This window comes from Heterodontus francisci, chromosome 18 (assembly GCF_036365525.1).
Source record: "Heterodontus francisci isolate sHetFra1 chromosome 18, sHetFra1.hap1, whole genome shotgun sequence".
NCBI classification, from domain to species: domain Eukaryota; kingdom Metazoa; phylum Chordata; class Chondrichthyes; order Heterodontiformes; family Heterodontidae; genus Heterodontus; species Heterodontus francisci.
Genome location: NC_090388.1, coordinates 64333498 through 64351599, shown reverse-complemented (window position 1 = coordinate 64351599; position 18102 = coordinate 64333498). Strand labels below are relative to the sequence as shown.

Below are 18102 nucleotides of genomic sequence, written 5' to 3'. Positions count from 1 at the left end.
TGTGCCTGAATGAGGTCTACAACTCAATTCACTCAGATAATAGTCCTATTAGCTGCTTAACGCGACAGTGTACATGGGAAGCTTTCTAGCACTGAATGTAAAACAGCAAAGGGTGGGGAGATTGTGTTCAAGGTTTTCTATTTGAAATCTCCCAATTATAGTTTTTAATTGTGTTTGAGGTGGAACAAGACATTGTTTTCACAATCGTTCCTTTTTTTTCTGTCAAGTTGCAACTTTGTTCTCCTTTTCAAATTACAGCAGCAGTATCACTCAAAGATAGATGATTTAATTGAAGAAACCTTCAAAGAAATGATTTCTCTCCTAGTTTCAAAGGTAAGAAATGGTTTGAGGAACTTGCCAATATCCCCCTTGAGTTTTGGGAAGTGTTTGTTCTCACTGCAATGCCTAATCGATGTGATGGTATTGGTAGTTTCTATTTGCTTCTGACCACAGCTTCAAGGCAAGGAGATGCCAAGTCACCTTATGGATTAAAACTTGGAAATGTTGAGGTTTATTGTAGGCCTTTTGCAGCCTTCACAACACCCAGATTTCTGCCTGGAAACCTCTGCGCAATAAACTGAGAGAGTTTCTCTTTCTAATTTCTATAGACACGTCAGATACCATGGTTTATACAAATCCTGGGATTCGCTGTATATTCTAAAAATAATGTAGTGTTTACTGTTTAACTTTCAGAAATGGCACTTTTGATCATTTAGTTATGATAAGTCAAAGAGTGTGTACATTCTTCCTTTTTTGTGGGTCTAAGGCAGTCAATAATATCTGAAACTATATGCCCACAATTACACCGTGATATCTTCCTTTCAGAACACTGGCATAGGATCCTGCAGCAGTAAACAGTCTTGCGTGATTTATAGGCCAATTATACTGTTGTTTCTTCATCAACGTTTTCATTATTCATCGGTGCCACAATTGTTTATATAACCGGAATCAGCTGGGCCGTCTTACTGCAGACTAATCTTGGTCAAGAGATTCGCGGCTACCACCAGACAGCAGTCTATCTGGCACTGCTAGAACTTCGCATTAGTTGCCCTGCAGCCTGGTGCAAAACAGCTTTTTAAAGTTATTTTTGACATTTCGAACGTTAGAGGGTTGAAACTCTCAACAACTCTCTACTAACTTTAAAAATGCAATGTAAAATTGCTCACTGCCTGGGCTCCACATGAGGATAAGTCATTTGGGTGGGTTACTGAGGAGGTTTTAGCACACATGAAATTGCAACACCCCCCCCCCCCCACCCCAACCCTGCCCACTCCCTGCCCCAACACCAAACAAAATTCAGCTTACAACTTGTATTTATATAGTGTTTTTAACATAGAAAAATTACCTAAAGTGTTTGAGTCCAAAGGAAAAAGATGGTTGCCAAGCCAATGGAAGAGATGTTAGGAGGAGTGAAACAGTGGGTTTTAAAGAGAGCCTTAAAAGAGGTGTGAGAGGAGGAGAGATGGAAGAGTTGTGGAAAAGAATTCCAGACAGTTGGACTTGGACGACTGAAGACACGGCTACCAATGATGGGGTCAAGGAAGGGCAAGGATGAACAAAAGAATAGAGTTGGCACAACGGAGAGTTGACGGGGGGTTGTAATGCTGAAGAAGGCTACAGAGAGGGGGAGAAGTAAGGCAAGAGCGATTTAAAAACCAGGATGAAAGTGTTACATTTGAAGTGTTAGATAGGCGTGATTGGCAAGCAGGATTTGGTGAGGGAAAGGATGCGAGAAGCTGAGTTTTGGAGGAGTTGAAATTAATGGAGGGTGGAGGATGGGACACCAGCAGGAGAACATTCTGGATATGACAAAGGGATAAGGGAAGTTTTCAGCAGCAGATGAGGTGAGATGGGAATGGAGGCGGATAGTGTTCTGAAGATGGACGTAGGCGGTCTTTGTGATGGAGAGTATATGGGTTCAGAAGGTCAGTTTGGATTGAGTAGAATGCTTAGGTTGCGAACAGTCTGGAGCGGCCTGATACAGTGGCATGAGAGAGAGAGAGAGCCTGTGGGAAGGACAGAGCTTATTTTCCAGGGGCCAAAGACAATACCTTCAGTCTTGGCAATGTTTAGATGAAAAAAATTACGTCTCATCCAAGACAGGATTTTGGACAAGCAGTTTGGCACACAGGCAGTGGAGTGTTTAAGAGAGCAAATGAAAGGAGGAGACTGTCAGGAACAACAACATGTCTTGAGAGTCTGTAATCTCCCTGCGGTTCTTGTCTCTTCATTTTGTCTTTTGGTCTGAGCATTCTTCTTCATGAATATCTGACTGCAACCCCAGGTTATTATCCCTCTTCATTATGTTCGGCACCACTGTTACTCCAACAACAAAACATTACAGAAAATATGATGGAGGGGTGAGGGGGGAATTACAAGTGAAGTGAGTGCAGCAAACCAATACAAACTGATGTAAAGGAAATTGGACACGAGGCTCGGTAGACAGAAGCAGGATACAGCACTTCTCTTATTCTATAACCACTGACCCAAAATATTCTAGAATGTGTGTATATATGCAGTGCACATGGTGAAGAAAAATGTAGTGGAGGGTTTCTCTCTCCTGAGTGGGCTAACTTGTAACACAATGTTAAATTTTAATCAGTGCCAGATCATTTTCCACAGCTCATCCTCTTGTATTTAGATATACCATTTGGTAACCAATTAAAATGGTAAAGGTTTGGATGCAGCATTCATTCCTGTCCCATGCTGCATACTTGTGGTGTATTTACTTCTTCTGTTTGAGGGATCTGTTTGCCACTGAACTACATGATCTACAGCTCCTTTTATGGTTATGACTTTTCTTCCCCCACCCCCCCCCCCCACATCCCCCAAGTTTGTGTTCGTACTGGAAGGTGTACTATCTAAATTGTCAAGATACGATGAAGGAACCTTCTTCTCCTCGATCCTGTCGTTCACTGTAAGTAATCTAATTCTTGCATATCTTCTATGATTAAAATACTGCAATGGCACTAATTGAATTGAAACACTACAAAGTGGATCTGAAATCAAACATTTGCTTTATTCTTGCTCATGAATGAAGTCCTAAGGGATCAAAGGCAGCTCTTCACTTCTGACTGCAAGGAGTCTGGAGCCATTTTGAGGCCAGGAGCTCATTTAAATAGAACCAGCGAGTTGCAGGCACACTATGGACTTCCTGATTTAGATCACCAGATGCAGGCTGGCCCAATATTGGGCTGCCCAGATGCTGCCCAACTGACTGCAAGGTAGGGAAGAGGCGCCTGGGATGGCAGAAACCCAGATTATTTCTGTGGGGCAAGGAGGAAGTTCTCTTGGCCCCACAAAAATAATTTAAATGTTACCTTTTTGCAGTCTCTATCTCTATCATCAGTGAAACTAGTGGGAGAGTGTGCAGCACACACTCCAGCCCGTTCAATCCTAAAACAGCAGTCACAGTCTGATTTGCAGATTAATAGGGCCTAGTCTCTGAAACAAGCCTTCACTTCAGCTTCCCAGCAGTATGCTCCTGTAAATGTCACAGCAGGCTAATTATCACAGTTAACAGGTGACTAGTTTGAGGCCATTACCCCATTTTAGCAAGTTCAAATTGACCCCTAGATGTGTACCCAGAGGCAGTGGGGAATCTTGTTCCCATCAGTGCGTAACAGAAAATCACCCTGACTGCATTTTCCGTTCTATGGACTGGGGCAGGTGAGGTTCCTCCATCGCCAGCCACACTTGGAAAATGACCTCCATCGTTTTAATGCTTTTCTAATCCCGGGATTGTGCCAATTTAAAAAAAAAACATTCTGGTATATTTACAAGGTTACGATGACGTATCCACTCTTGGTTACTTGCATGGCCTGGCTCTGTACCTGGTTGAGCATAAAAACATAAGAAATAGGAGCAGGAGTTGGCCATTCGGCCCCTCAAGCCTGCCCCGCCATTCAATAAGATCATGGCTGATCTGCCGCTGACCTCATCTCCTCTTTCGTGCCAACTCCCTATGGCCCTCAACTCCCCAGTACTTCAAAAATATATCTATCTACCTCTTCAAATACTTTCAGTGATCTAGCCTCCACAAATCTGAGGTAGAGAATTCCAGGCATTCACTACCCTCTGAGAGAAGAAATTCCTTCGCATCTCAGTTTTAAATGAGTGTCCCCTTATTCTGTAACTATGTCCTTTAGTTTGAGATTCCCCCACTAATGGAAAAGTCTTCTCAACATCTACCCTGTCAAGCTCCCTCAGAATCTTGGTTGGGGCTATTGGAGTGAAGAGGAGCTATTTGTTCCTTTGTTCAGAATTTGAAATCAACCAAATTATTGGGGGAAAAATTTACTCCCTGCCGCTCACTGTTTCCTGAGGTTCACTCTATATAATGCTTTCCAACAAGGGAGGAACCAGCCAACTTGCTCCCTAGTCTAACAATGTTGCTCTAACTCTGCTGTGTGAATGCAGCATAGGTTTTGCTCGCTGTCTCTTGTTTCTTAAACAAAATGCAAGCCTGTTCTTTCTACAAAGGGGAATATCACATTGGGAGGGAATAAATGCTTACAGATAAATAAGCTTACTGAGGGCACACCACCCCATCACCTTATTCCTAGCCAGCATTCTTTTAAATTCTTTTAAACCCCTGGAGCTCTGAGATTGATATCCAGTGATGCAGTTCCACACTCCTGTAATGAGAGTTGTTTAGTACATAAGAGGAATGGCTTTCTTTCATGTCTAATGCTTTGGGCACTCTGTCCCTTCCTCAAGCATTGTACTGTATCTCTGACTTTTTCCTCTTTCCTCGAGGGCTGCGCCACAACTTTGTTCTTCCTTGTCTCCTTCAGGGTAGTGGTAGGCCAGGCCATTATGAATACTGTTGGCTTCTTCTGACTGAAACATCACAGGAGACTAAGGTCAAGCCGAAACCAGCCAATGCATCACGATGATGCATTGCATTGGTGCTCCTAATGGCCAACTATAAAACAATTCAAGGCAAAGCACATTGTTATTAAATGGAAATATTGTTCTGATACTGCAACTGTAAAGAAGCAGCTCAATGTACAGGCTGCAGTTTCTGTGTGCCACGGAATGACCAGAAGTTTGCATTCCGGGCTTGACACGACCCTGTGCAAACCTCCTGGCTTGCAGCTCACTTTAATCCTGACATCTCGAGGGTGGGAGGGGGGTGTTTATTTGAAAGTACAATCAGAGTAGTTCAGCAGCAACTGAGATCGCGTTTCTACTGTGGGGATCAGCGACAAATTTGCAACAAATGTAATCTTGCAGCTGACAAGCAGGGAGCTCGAGGGCCGCAACAAAAGCAATTTGGTGGGAAGGAATTCAAGGGATTTTCACAAGGTTACTGTAATCTTCTTTTCACGCTTGTATGTGTAAATACTGCCACATACCCAACCTTTGTTCTTTTTCTCCTCTAAAGGTGAAAGCTGCTGCAAAGTACGTTGATGTACCTGTGAGTATTGCTCTCCTTGGCAATTTCATTTTACAGTATTGATTCAGCAGACTTTGGCATTATATCGTTGAAATAGGAATGTGTTAATTTTCCCGGTACAAACATCAATCACCTGGATGTGCACAGAAAAATCACCAGAAAAAAAACACTTTGTCCATTGCAGTTTATTGCTTAGTTTTCCACAAGATCACAGCCTTTTAAGCCCTGCTTTGTGACTATACTAAAAGTGGAGCTGATATCAGGATTCTCTGTGATCTGATACAGGAAAGTGTGGGCCTTTTCCTGTTTGTGTTACTGAAACGACCTGGATCAATGGTAGTCAGTTATTTGTATTGGTACATGAATTATGTGTTTCATGATGGGGTGGGGATTGGAGGGGACAGGGGAACAATAGTGGATTTTTTTTACAGTCGCTATTTTAATTCTTACAAGACTGAAGGACTGTGTTACAGAATCTATTTCTGCAAGCCTGAAGCTTTCCTCCATATTAATTGATATTTTAATTGTATTCTTTACCTTATTATCTATCCTGTAGTTTGTAAGAGATGGGTGATTTTTATTTAGTTGGGTAAGTGAGTGCAGGGAAATGTAATTTTAATTAACCCCAATGGAAAGCCGTGGCAAGCTAGTTTAAAAACAAATGAAAGCTAATGCATAAAGGAAAGAAGGCTTTACATCCCCTCAATACTGCTTGCAGCTTAACTATCCAGTGACGAGCGAAGGGATTCCTATGTACCAGAATCTATGTAAGACAAAATTGAGAGGTGTAGGCTCTGTGTTCATGTATTCAATAGACTGCAGATTATTAGTTGCTTAACACCACTCTTGTTATCCAAAGTGTTCTTTATGTAGTATGTGATTATTGAGCTATTAAAGGGAAGAATGGATACCTCAGATTGTGTTACAAGGCTGAGCCTTAAGCTCAGGTTTCAGATGATGTCACATTACAAGAGTAAAACTTGAGCAGTTTCTACCAATGATTTCAACCTTCAGGTTAGCGTACATCATTGGAATCACTCCATTTGAATTTGTTATATTAATATTATTGTACATACATATACTGGACTCAAATTTCCTCAGAATCAGCCACATCCCTTGGGTACGTCTGGTGTAAAGCAACCAATGGGGCTGCAAAATTGGGTGCAACTGGGCAGGTTATTCCAACTAGGTGCTGGGCTGTTCCATATGCTCCATTGAGGCCTGGGGGTCAAAAGGAGATTGAACTGACAAAATGGCATCACCCACCAGATTGCTTGCTGTTCCGACCTCCTGAGCACCCAACATACTGTACTCAGGCAGAATTTGGACTTACACTACTGGCGAATGGTGGAAGTGGGGACCATGGGTGTTGTCAGGCCTGGGTCTTGCCTGGGACATGCTAGAAGATCAAATCCAGCTGTTTTGAAATTGGCCTGCCGCATTTTTTTTATTTCCAAAATATACTTTATTCATAAAAAACTGTAAAAAATACATTACAAAACAGTTCCAAAAAGCACAAAGTCAAAAAATACAAGGAGTGCAAAAGAGATCAGTTTCCTTCAATACAGGAATGAGTTGCCTCACAACCCTTCCATTTCATTTTACATGCTATGTACATTTTACAGCCAAAACAAATATTTTCTGGATACAGTTGAGGGGTTTTCCATGGATCCAGCCCCTCAGTTGGTGGGGGGACCTTACACTGTGGTCTTTCCCCATTGAGCCTTTGCCGCAGCTGCCTCAAGCTTTAGTGCGTCTTTCAGCACGTAGTCCTGGATCTTGGAATGTGCCTGTCCCCAACATTCGGTCGTGGACAACTCTTTGGGCCACATTCCAGAAAGAGGTGGGCAACAGTCTCTTACCCACCACAGCCACTTCGAGGGCAGCGTGCGGAGGGTGTGAGACTCCGGGCGTGCAGGAAGGATCTGATGGGGAGGGCTCTTCTCACCATCAGCTAGATCTTGGTGCTTGTTTGAAAATTCTGGTGATGAGGTATTCCGCGAAATGACTTTGGCAGTCTGCTCAGGGAAGCATCCGACCGGATCCACCATCTCCTTTTCCCGTAGGGCCTTGAGGACATTGCGTGCAGCCCACTGCCTGATGGATTGGTGGTCAAAGGTGTTTTTCCGTAGAAACTTTTCCACGAAGGATAGGTGGTATGGCACGGACCAACTGGATGGCCTGCCACTAAAGGGGATACATTGAAAGATCACCAGAACATGGCTACCTGTCCTGCTTACTTTAAACTGAATAAAGCTTCCCTGCAGCACATTTTGTTCTGCCTTACTCTAATTGGGCTACTAGTATATGCCCACACTAGTGCAGATGCTGCCTGTTTTATTCAGATTCCCTGACCCCGCCATGTCCTGGAATCTCCAGAATGCTCAGGGCCTGTCCACATTGGTGGAGCAAGACTGTGCATAATCAGGTCCACTGTCTAAAAATGAACTCATTTCACATGTAAATTAATCACGTTTTGAGCTGCATGTCTTGAATATTCATAGCATCCTCACGCCATCACTGCACGTTTAGCGCTGAACGATTGTTTCTTCTTCAACTTGTGTTTTGGAGCTTGCAGGAAGCGTTTATTCCGCTTTCCATCCATTTCTTTTGGCCACTGAGGATGACACGATGAACATCAATTGACTGGTGCCTGATGATTTTCTTGTTGAGGGAAATTCTGTGAAATTCTCAGTCTGAGTTTAGCAAGAGTTGCAAAAACACTCTCAGAATAGGGAGGAAGATTCTCAATCTCTGTCGGTTAACTTTCAAATCCCACAAGTGGGCCTACTTAATAACCAATGAATGACAAAGTCATGAGTAAGTTAGGATTGTCACTGATGATGTTTCCTATTGAATTCTTTAGCATACATTGAGGAGGAATTTAATTGGTGGGAGCATCATACTAGTGTGGCACAGATGTCTGGGGTGGGGGGTGGTGTGGGTTGCATGGAATAGGATGGTAATGTAAATTACCAGCTCCTTGCTGAACATATACATGACGATTTCCCTAGCTGATTGACTGCCTGTCCTAATCACTGTTATACAGAATGTGTAAGAGCTTAATGCAACCAGACAATTCAACATTCATTCGCTGTTAATGAATGCTCATGTGAAATTAAATTTTTGGCATAGGATGGCATAGCACACTCGCTCCACTATATATATAATTGATGTTCAAAGGCCTTTCAGAAAATGATTCCTTAAAGGGAAAGTGATCCATTTTTGGTTTACTGAAAGTGCAATTCAGAATCTGCGTACTGTATTGAGTGCTTCTGTTTCTTTGACCTTTTTGTAAGCAGATGGTTCAATTGCTTCAGGGTACAACATCATCATCAGTTGTACTCGCTTTACGAGCAGGGCCATGTTGTTAGAATCAAGCCCAGCTACCAGGGAGGATGTGGCAGTATTATGTAATGCGTTGCTAGCTAATCTGTAAACTCTCTCAAAAGCAAATACTGTAGATGCTGGAAATCTGAAATACAAACAGAAGATGCTGAAAACACTCAGCAGATCAGGCAGTATCTCCGGAGAGAGAAACAGAGTCAATGTTTCAAGATGATGACCTTTTGTCAGAACTCGCATTCTGGCAAATAACCCAGACAGTGACATCCTGGAAGAGTTGTACTTTCACAGAGGAGACATTCATCAAAGTGTCTGTGCTGTTCATTTAACTAATATTTGCATATGTGCATAATACAGTGGCCTAAAGCACTATCACTAATATTGTCCTCTAAACTACGGCTACCAGCATTACCCATCTTGATACCCTGCTACCTTATTTTTCACCATCAGGAGGAAACTGAGGGAGGGAGAAGGTGCTGCTTTCTGGTGAATCAAAGTTTCCCCATTCGTAATCTGTGTATATATGCATTTTGTGTTCTATCTCTTGGCGACGGTGTATGATGCATGCCTTCTAGCGCCCGCTCGAATGCTTCCCCATTGACAGAAGTAAGTGTAGTGGCCTTCTGCTGAGATTTAGGTGGCCCTGCACTACTTCTGCTGGATCATGAAATGGCCCAGTTACACCATATCTATGGTTGCGATGGCTAGCTTCATACTTTCTGACACATCTACAGTCATTCAAACAGGGGCAGTGGTGTGATGTTGCGGGAATTGGGAGCGCCATGCTTACAAAGACATGGATGAGGCAGAAACATAGTGTGTAGAGGCTGACAAAAGAAGGAACTAAACATTTAGGACAGTCAAAGTGATTCACATATAATTAATTACTTTGAAGTCTAATTGCTGTTGCTGTGGGGTCAAACAAGGTCACCATTTTATGGCAGCAAGTTCTGTTAAACAACATGGAGATGAATGTTCCATATACTGGGTTTTAGTAGTGATGGTGATTGAAGAAACAATGTTGGCCTGGACATCTGCATAATTCTCTGCAGTTGGAATGATGGTTGAATATCTTTGTGGGATGCCATTGGATTGCAGAGGGCAGCAGTGGAGTCAGTGAAACCACATATGGCTCTTTCTGTCTGATGCCCCAACCTGGTGAAACTGAACAAAAGAGCCCAAGGCATTCTCAAGTGTTACTCCCACTATGTTCAGGGTGTCTGACACCAGCATCTCTGCTAAAGATGTCATAAAGATGCCACACACTCCATGGTGAACTGCAAAGCCAAGAATCCTCTCTGAATGACTTCACAGATGCAATTAATGAACTTTTCCACAATGGTAGCCACACCTTGCAGAATATGTTTGATAAACTCGAACATCATTCTGAGATAGAAGATTTATTTTACAAGCAAGTCCCATGATGTTTGAATCCCTGGGCTGTGTAGATGAGGATCAATGCAAATTGACCTTCTTGCGAACAGGTTCCTACTCCTCGTCTGCCCTCGCCACTTGTTCCTCCTCTGTCATGCATTTCAATTCCCACAGTGGTCATTGTCTAAGTTTCACAAAGTACGTGCCTGTGCTGCTTTCTGCAACAAGTAGATTGAGTGGCATCAAATATTGTGTAAGCTTCTTCAATTCTTCAGGCTCTTGAGGAAGCCTTTAGAAATATAAGAGGTGAATAGGTTAGAATGGGAACTAGCTGACAGCCCATCCAATAATATTTGCCTGCCAGTATGCTGTAAACCATGATGTTGTGCTTTACTGCATGCTCTTGTTACAGTGAGTGAAGAAGGAAGAAATAATACCTGAGCTTGGGAGAGGTCTCTGGCTTTCCCTTCCTGTACTGCTTCAATGCTCTAATAAGAAAGAATATCCAAGGTGCCTTTCTCAAAAGATGGAGTTGATGACTTGTAATTTCTGAGTTTTCTTCCTGTTCATGTCTGTTGCTTTGTATTACATGTCAGTTGGTTGTGCTGGCATCCAATACCTTGGCTTCTTCATTAAGGTGTGCCATTTTCTTCAGTATCTATTCCACAAACCTGCAGCTACCTTGCACACTATTGACCCTGATACCAGGTACGCTGCGTTGCGGTCCTCTGAGGAGGAGGTCCCGGAGTGCTAATTAGAGCAATCTTCTTCCCATTTCATCATTTATCCTACATGGACACTGGGACCTGCCTTATTTGCTCAGAAAATCCTTCTCCTGCCATCATGTCTTTTTATCATCTAAATACATTTACTAGCCAAAGATTTTGGGGGAGAAATTTGTTCACGTACCACTGCTTCTGTGACATCAGTGAAGAATGCCAGGCCATGCATGTGGTGGCTTGCTGCGTTGTCTGCCCTCAGGAAACAAAACTCTGCACACATGCACATTTCTCTCCCTTTGGCCATTTACCTTTTAAGTGATCATCTTAGCTTTGAATGGTTGCCACTGCTATCTATGTAACTGCAGCAACACATCCTGCTCCTGATCCCAATTCAATGAGCCCTGCTGGAAAGTGTTTGCACATCTGGTAAGGACAGGCTTGTGCTTGGCTGTAAAATCCCTCTCAGTTAAATAGTCTGCTGACTCTCACTGTCTAGGCTTACAACTGGATCGTGGCCACTTGCGCGAGACACTGGAGAGGCATTGTGAAACTTTACCCAACCGTGTGTTGGACAAAGCTGGGGGAACAAAGAATGTTAATGCTTTGCATATTCACGTCAACTGTATATTCAAAAGGAAAATATTTCCAGTAACTAGAACGAGTTATTATATAACGAGTATGAAATGTAATAACAAAGCAACAATTCACATTTATATAACACCTTTAAAGTAATAAAGCGTCCCAAGGCACTTCAAAGGAGCATTATCAGCCACATATGGGGATATTAGGACAGGTGACCTATCATGGAAATGGCATTATATGCGTGTAATGACCATCCCGAATAAATAATGGGCTGAACTTTCATCCCAAGGCGAAGGCGGTTTGGAGGCAGATGTGCTGGCAATTTCCTATAACTGGCAAAGTGCCAGTCTGCCAGCATTTTCCTGCCTCCAGCCTGTTTTCAGGGAGGTGGCTACCCATTTGATAGCTATTAGGCCAATTAAAGTGCCAATTGAAGGCACTCCACACACTGTCTCGATTTCCCAGACAGTGGATGGGGCCCATAGGTAGAATGTTGGCAGCCTCCCAGTAGCAGGCCAGGAAAGCAGCACAGCATCTATCCGCTGGGACTCGAGGGTCACAGCTGCGGTTGCAGGCCAGCCTGTGGAGTGGTTACCTGTCTGCAATGATGGCCTGGCAGCTGTGGCCACAGTATATTTCATTCCATTTACAAGTCTTCAGAGGGCACCTCTATCATGAGGCATCCTCCCGATCTCCCACCTATATTGATAATGGCCACCTCTCCCAATGATGCTGCCGGCCACCCAGAGCCTCCGGGTTTCCCATTGGGCTTCCCGGCTGCAGAGCCCGCCCGCCCTCTTTAATCGAACAGGCCTCTCGGACGCAGCCTCTTAGTTAGCCAACTCCTTGAAAATCTCCTCCAGGGTCCCACCACGGCCACTTCTGGGTTCCCAACCTGGAATTCAGCCCAACATCCAGATTGGGACTCTGGAACTAAATTTCAGCGCAATGTTACACAAGTCTTTGATAGCAGATAGATTGTGGATTTCTGAAGAACAAGGTGCGAGAACCTGCTGTTATTTTGAATCTGTGAAATTATGAACCAAGCAGTTGGCTCAGTCTGTGGTGTTTTCTTCTGGATGCTTGTCAGCGAAGCAACTCATGTTTCAGCATCTGATGAGTTCCCTCAATAACTGCCATTGCTTTAACCTAGCCACCTGCCTCCCACCTATCTCTGTTTAAGATCAGTGATTGATAGTGCACTCCTCCCGCCTCGGTCGTAACACTGTCGTTCCTAGTTCCACTTCTTCACAGGTCACATCATATATTTAAATGTTTACCCAGATACCGATGTTGTTACAAAAATTTCTAAATTCACTTGTAACAGCCCTTCAAAACACTCCCACAGGGGATGCTGAGACCAAGTGGGCCCACATCAGAGACGCCATCTATGAGTCAGCTTTGACCACCTACGGCAAAAGTGCGAAGAGAAATGCAGACTGGTTTCAATCTCATAATGAAGAGCTGGAACCTGTCATAGCCGCTAAGCGCATTGCACTTTTGAACTACAAGAAAGCCCCCAGCGATTTAACATCCGCAGCACTTAAAGCAGCCAGAAGTACTGCACAAAGAACAGCTAGGCGTTGCGCAAACGACTACTGGCAACACCTATGCAGTCATATTCAGCTGGCCTCAGACACCGGAAACATCAGAGGAATGTATGATGGCATGAAGAGAGCTCTTGGGCCAACCATCAAGAAGATCACCCCCCTCAAATCTAAATCGGGGGACATAATCACTGACCAACGCAAACAGATGGACCGCTGGGTTGAGCACTACCTAGAACTGTACTCCAGGGAGAATGCTGTCACTGAGACTGCCCTCAATGCAGCCCAGCCTCTACCAGTCATGGATGAGCTGGACATACAGCCAACCAAATCGGAACTCAGTGATGCCATTGATTCCCTAGCCAGCGGAAAAGCCCCTGGGAAGGACAGCATTACCCCTGAAATAATCAAGAGTGCCAAGCCTGCTATACTCTCAGCACTACATGAACTGCTATGCCTGTGCTGGGACGAGGGAGCAGTACCCCAGGACATGCGCGATGCCAACATCATCACCCTCTATAAAAACAAAGGTGACCGCGGTGACTGCAACAACTACCGTGGAATCTCCCTGCTCAGCATAGTGGGGAAAGTCTTTGCTCGAGTCGCTCTGAACAGGCTCCAGAAGCTGGCCGAGCGCGTCTACCCTGAGGCACAGTGTGGCTTTCGTGCAGAGAGATCGACTATTGACATGCTGTTCTCCCTTCGTCAGATACAGGAGAAATGCCGTGAACAACAGATGCCCCTCTACATTGCTTTCATTGATCTCACCAAAGCCTTTGACCTCGTCAGCAGACGTGGTCTCTTCAGACTACTAGAAAAGATCGGATGTCCACCAAAGCTACTAAGTATCATCACCTCATTCCATGACAATATGAAAGGCACAATTCAACATGGTGGCTCCTCATCAGAGCCCTTTCCTATCCTGAGTGGTGTGAAACAGGGCTGTGTTCTCGCACCCACACTTTTTGGGATTTTCTTCTCCCTGCTGCTTTCACATGCGTTCAAATCCTCTGAAGAAGGAATTTTCCTCCACACAAGATCAGGGAGCAGGTTGTTCAACCTTGCCCGTCTAAGAGCGAAGTCCAAAGTACGGAAAGTCCTCATCAGAGAACTCCTCTTTGCTGACGATGCTGCTTTAACATCTCACACTGAAGAATGCCTGCAGAGTCTCATCGACAGGTTTGCGTCTGCCTGCAATGAATTTGGCCTAACCATCAGCCTCAAGAAAACGAACATCATGGGGCAGGATGTCAGAAATGCTCCATCCATCAATATTGGCGACCACGCTCTGGAAGTGGTTCAAGAGTTCACCTACCTAGGCTCAACTATCACCAGTAACCTGTCTCTAGATGCAGAAATCAACAAGCGCATGGGTAAGGCTTCCACTGCTATGTTCAGACTGGCCAAGAGAGTGTGGGAAAATGGCGCACTGACACGGAACACAAAAGTCCGAGTGTATCAGGCCTGTGTCCTCAGTACCTTGCTCTACGGCAGCGAGGCCTGGACAACGTATGCCAGCCAAGAGCGACGTCTCAATTCATTCCATCTTCGCTGCCTTCGGAGAATACTTGGCATCAGGTGGCAGGACTATATCTCCAACACAGAAGTCCTTGAAGCGGCCAACATCCCCAGCTTATACACACTACTGAGTCAGCGGCGCTTGAGATGGCTTGGCCATGTGAGCCGCATGGAAGATGGCAGGATCCCCAAAGACACATTGTACAGCGAGCTCGCCACTGGTATCAGACCCACCGGCCGTCCATGTCTCCGTTATAAAGACGTCTGCAAACGCGACATGAAATCGTGTGACATTGATCACAAGTCGTGGGAGTCAGTTGCCAGCATTCGCCAGAGCTGGCGGGCAGCCATAAAGACAGGGCTAAATTGTGGCGAGTCGAAGAGACTTAGTAGTTGGCAGGAAAAAAGACAGAGGCGCAAGGGGAGAGCCAACTGTGCAACAGCCCCAACAAACAAATTTCTCTGCAGCACCTGTGGAAGAGCCTGTCACTCCAGAATTGGCCTTTATAGCCACTCCAGGCGCTGCTTCACAAACCACTGACCACCTCCAGGCGCGTATCCATTGTCTCTCGAGATAAGGAGGCCCAAAAGAAGATACCGATGCAGTCAATCATGGACTCTTTATCCCAGAATAAAATATACCAACCAGGTTCTTTAATAAACAACAAAATTAGCAGTTTATTATAAAAACAAATCTTAACCAGTAACAAAGCAAAGCATGAACACACTGATTGAAATATGAAAGTTCCCTTTTTACCTTAGCCACACACGCACACACACACCGGTTAACTGGAAAAAATAGAGATTTTCTTTTTAGAGCTCTGTTACAAAAAAAAGGCAAAAGAGAATACTTTGGCCAAATACATGCTAATTCTTGAAGAAGAAAAAAAGAAGATATGGAAAGATGTCAGTTGTCCCTCTTTTGGTTTGGTGGCCCAAATACGCGTAGACAGCTGTCACTGAGGTTTTTCTCTTGAACAATTCATTCAAGCCGTGTCGATGATTTATCCGGCAGGTTTTTCCAGTGCCTCAGGAGAAATGCAGCAACAGGGGTTTCACGCAGGCTTTTCAGGACAAATGTAGCATTGGTTTCTTTATTTCTTACACTCGCTTCTAAGAACTTCTCAAAGAAATGGAAAAACTGGCAGGTTTTTCAAGGACATGGAACATGGAAAAGGAAGAGCTGGGTGACTGCTCTCCTGGTTGGTTTTTATAACTCCAACCCACTGTCCAAAGCAAAACCAAAAACACTATCTCAAGAGTCAAGCCTCCTGACCCCTATAAATCTTGACCAGTCACTTCTCTGTAAACATCTCCCCCCAAAAAATCCCCTGCTGGGTATTTATCTGAAGACAGGTGACCTCCAGTACATGTTGTTTGCAAACAAGACCTCTCAGTCCTTTCAATGACCCCAGTGAAGAAAACATCCATTTTCCCAAATAAAACACAAGTCCTCAAAATTTAACAAAAAATGGAGGTACAATAGAACAATGTCAAAGACTATCAATTGAGATTGGCTGTCGAGCCACTGTTATACATGTTGTACAATGAATCTAAATGACACTTTCATACAAATCAGCCAATATCTTGACAGTAAATCTTTGCCATGAACATTTCCGTTCCCATTCTTCAGAACCTTAGCTTCCTTTGTTTCTTTGTGTGAGCTACATGCATGAACAAGTATTTGAAGCACAATAATTAACTGCATATTGCATTTCCCTAGCAGTTTTTCAAAAAAGAAACTTGGATTTCATTGCTTGATTAGCTCAGTTTCTTTCAGTTGAGGTTGCACTTATCTTTCTTTTGGTATTGGACATAGTTAAACAGAAGAGCAAAGACAAGTCTTTTTTTGAAAATTTCCAGTTTTTCTCTTGGTGCACTTGTGCTCATCAAAATGATAATGGAACACCTTGATGCCTTGTCAGCATCAAGCACTCCTGGGTCAGGTACAGCAGTGGCCAGATGCAAACTAAACCTTTCTAATTACATGAACAATGTATACAATTTCCAAACTCAGCATGGATTTTTTCACTTCCCACACTCATCCCCTTTACAAGATGACTAATTTAGTGCCAATTTGTGTCAGATTATAGGAATTTTGTACTGAGAACTTCACACCCTAGAATGAGACAGGCAGTTACTAAGGGCGATTTCATTCTCGGCTCCTGAAGCCAGCAGGTAGATAGAAAATCATCTTCACATCAGTTGGGCAAAATTCAAACATAATTCGTATAATTATAGAATCACTGAAATTACAGCACTCAAAGCCATTCAGACAATCAAGCAAGCTCTTCATCTGGGGCTATCTACATCAGTAGTATTTTTTTGCCTTTTTAATATTTGTCTCATGTAGCCACTTGTGGAATGTTCCACATTTTAATTATTTTGTGTGTGAATAAGTATCTTCTAACTTTCGCCTTCATTCTACTGGTTATAGTTCTGAGTCTGAGTCTTGGCTCAATGGTAACACTCTCACTTCTGAATCACATCATGGATTGAAGCCCTAATCCAGAGATGTAAGCGTATAGTCCAAGTGGAATCTTCAATGCTAAAGGAGTGCTGCACTGTTAGAGATGCTGTTTGTCGGATGAGATGTTAAACCAGGATTGTCCAACCTTTTCGGGCGGAGGGCTGCATTGCAAGTTTTCTTGGCTCGGTGGGGCTGCTGAGCAAATTTCGAAAAATAAAGGGATTAAAAATTTATCTTACTAATAAAAACAACAATTTTGCAATTTTGTGAAGAAGCTTTAAATGACAAGACTAATTTATTGACTTACTTTCTCATCACTATGTTGAAAACTGATTTAGTGACATACCTGGCCATAAGTAAATGACTCTTTGACTCTCTCTCCCCACTCTCTCCACTGTCTGTCTCTCTCTCGCCCTTTCCTCCCCTCTCTCTTTCTCCTTCTCCCTCCCTCTCTGTCCCTCTCCCCCCCCCCCCCCCTCTCTATATCTCTCCTCTCCACCCCAGCTCCCTGCTCAGTGTTCCCCTCTCTCTCTGTCCCCCTGGTCAGTGTTCCCCGCTCTCTCTCTCTCCCCTGTGTCTCTCTGTCTCCCCTCGCACCCCCTTTCTCTCTCTCTGTCTCCCTTCTCTGTCTTTCTGCCCCCTCTCTGTCTCTCTCTCTCCCTTTCTCTGTCCTTCTCTCTCTCTCTCCCTCTGTTCCCGTTCTCTCTCTCCCCCCGCCTCCCTGTTCACCCCCTCTCTCTGTCTCTCCCCTCTTTCTCTCCACCACCCTCTCTCTCACAGTTGCAGAGAGTTCTTTTAAAAGTCAGCTCTTTTAAAAAAAGATCATGATCAGTTTCAGAGCCGACAAGCTGCTGACATCAGGAACAGCCATTTCATGGTGGCAATCTATGAAACTGACAGCGCGATAGTTCAAAAGCCAGTTCTTGATTTGATTTGATTTAGAGATACAGCACTGAAACAGGCCCTTCAGCCCACCAAGTCTGTGCCGACCATTAACCACCCATTTATACTAATCCTACACTAATCCCATATTCCTACCACATCCTCACCTGTCTCTATATTTCCCTACCACCTACCTATACTAGGGGCAATTTATAATGGCCAATTTACGTATCAACCTGAAAGTCTTTTGGCTGTGGGAGG

General features: G+C 44.0%; 1 protein-coding gene across 2 annotated transcripts in view; it reads left to right on the top strand.

Moving 5' to 3' along the window:
• The window catches only part of LOC137379688 (calcium-dependent secretion activator 2-like), a 796052-nt gene that overhangs the window by 700400 nt on the left and 77550 nt on the right, over positions 1-18102 (top strand). For both annotated transcript variants that reach the window (XM_068050896.1, XM_068050894.1), the window contains 3 exons: positions 259-333; positions 2834-2917; positions 5390-5422. In XM_068050896.1, the coding sequence (XP_067906997.1) occupies positions 259-333; positions 2834-2917; positions 5390-5422 (192 nt within the window). The remainder of the gene's footprint in view (positions 1-258; positions 334-2833; positions 2918-5389; positions 5423-18102) is intronic.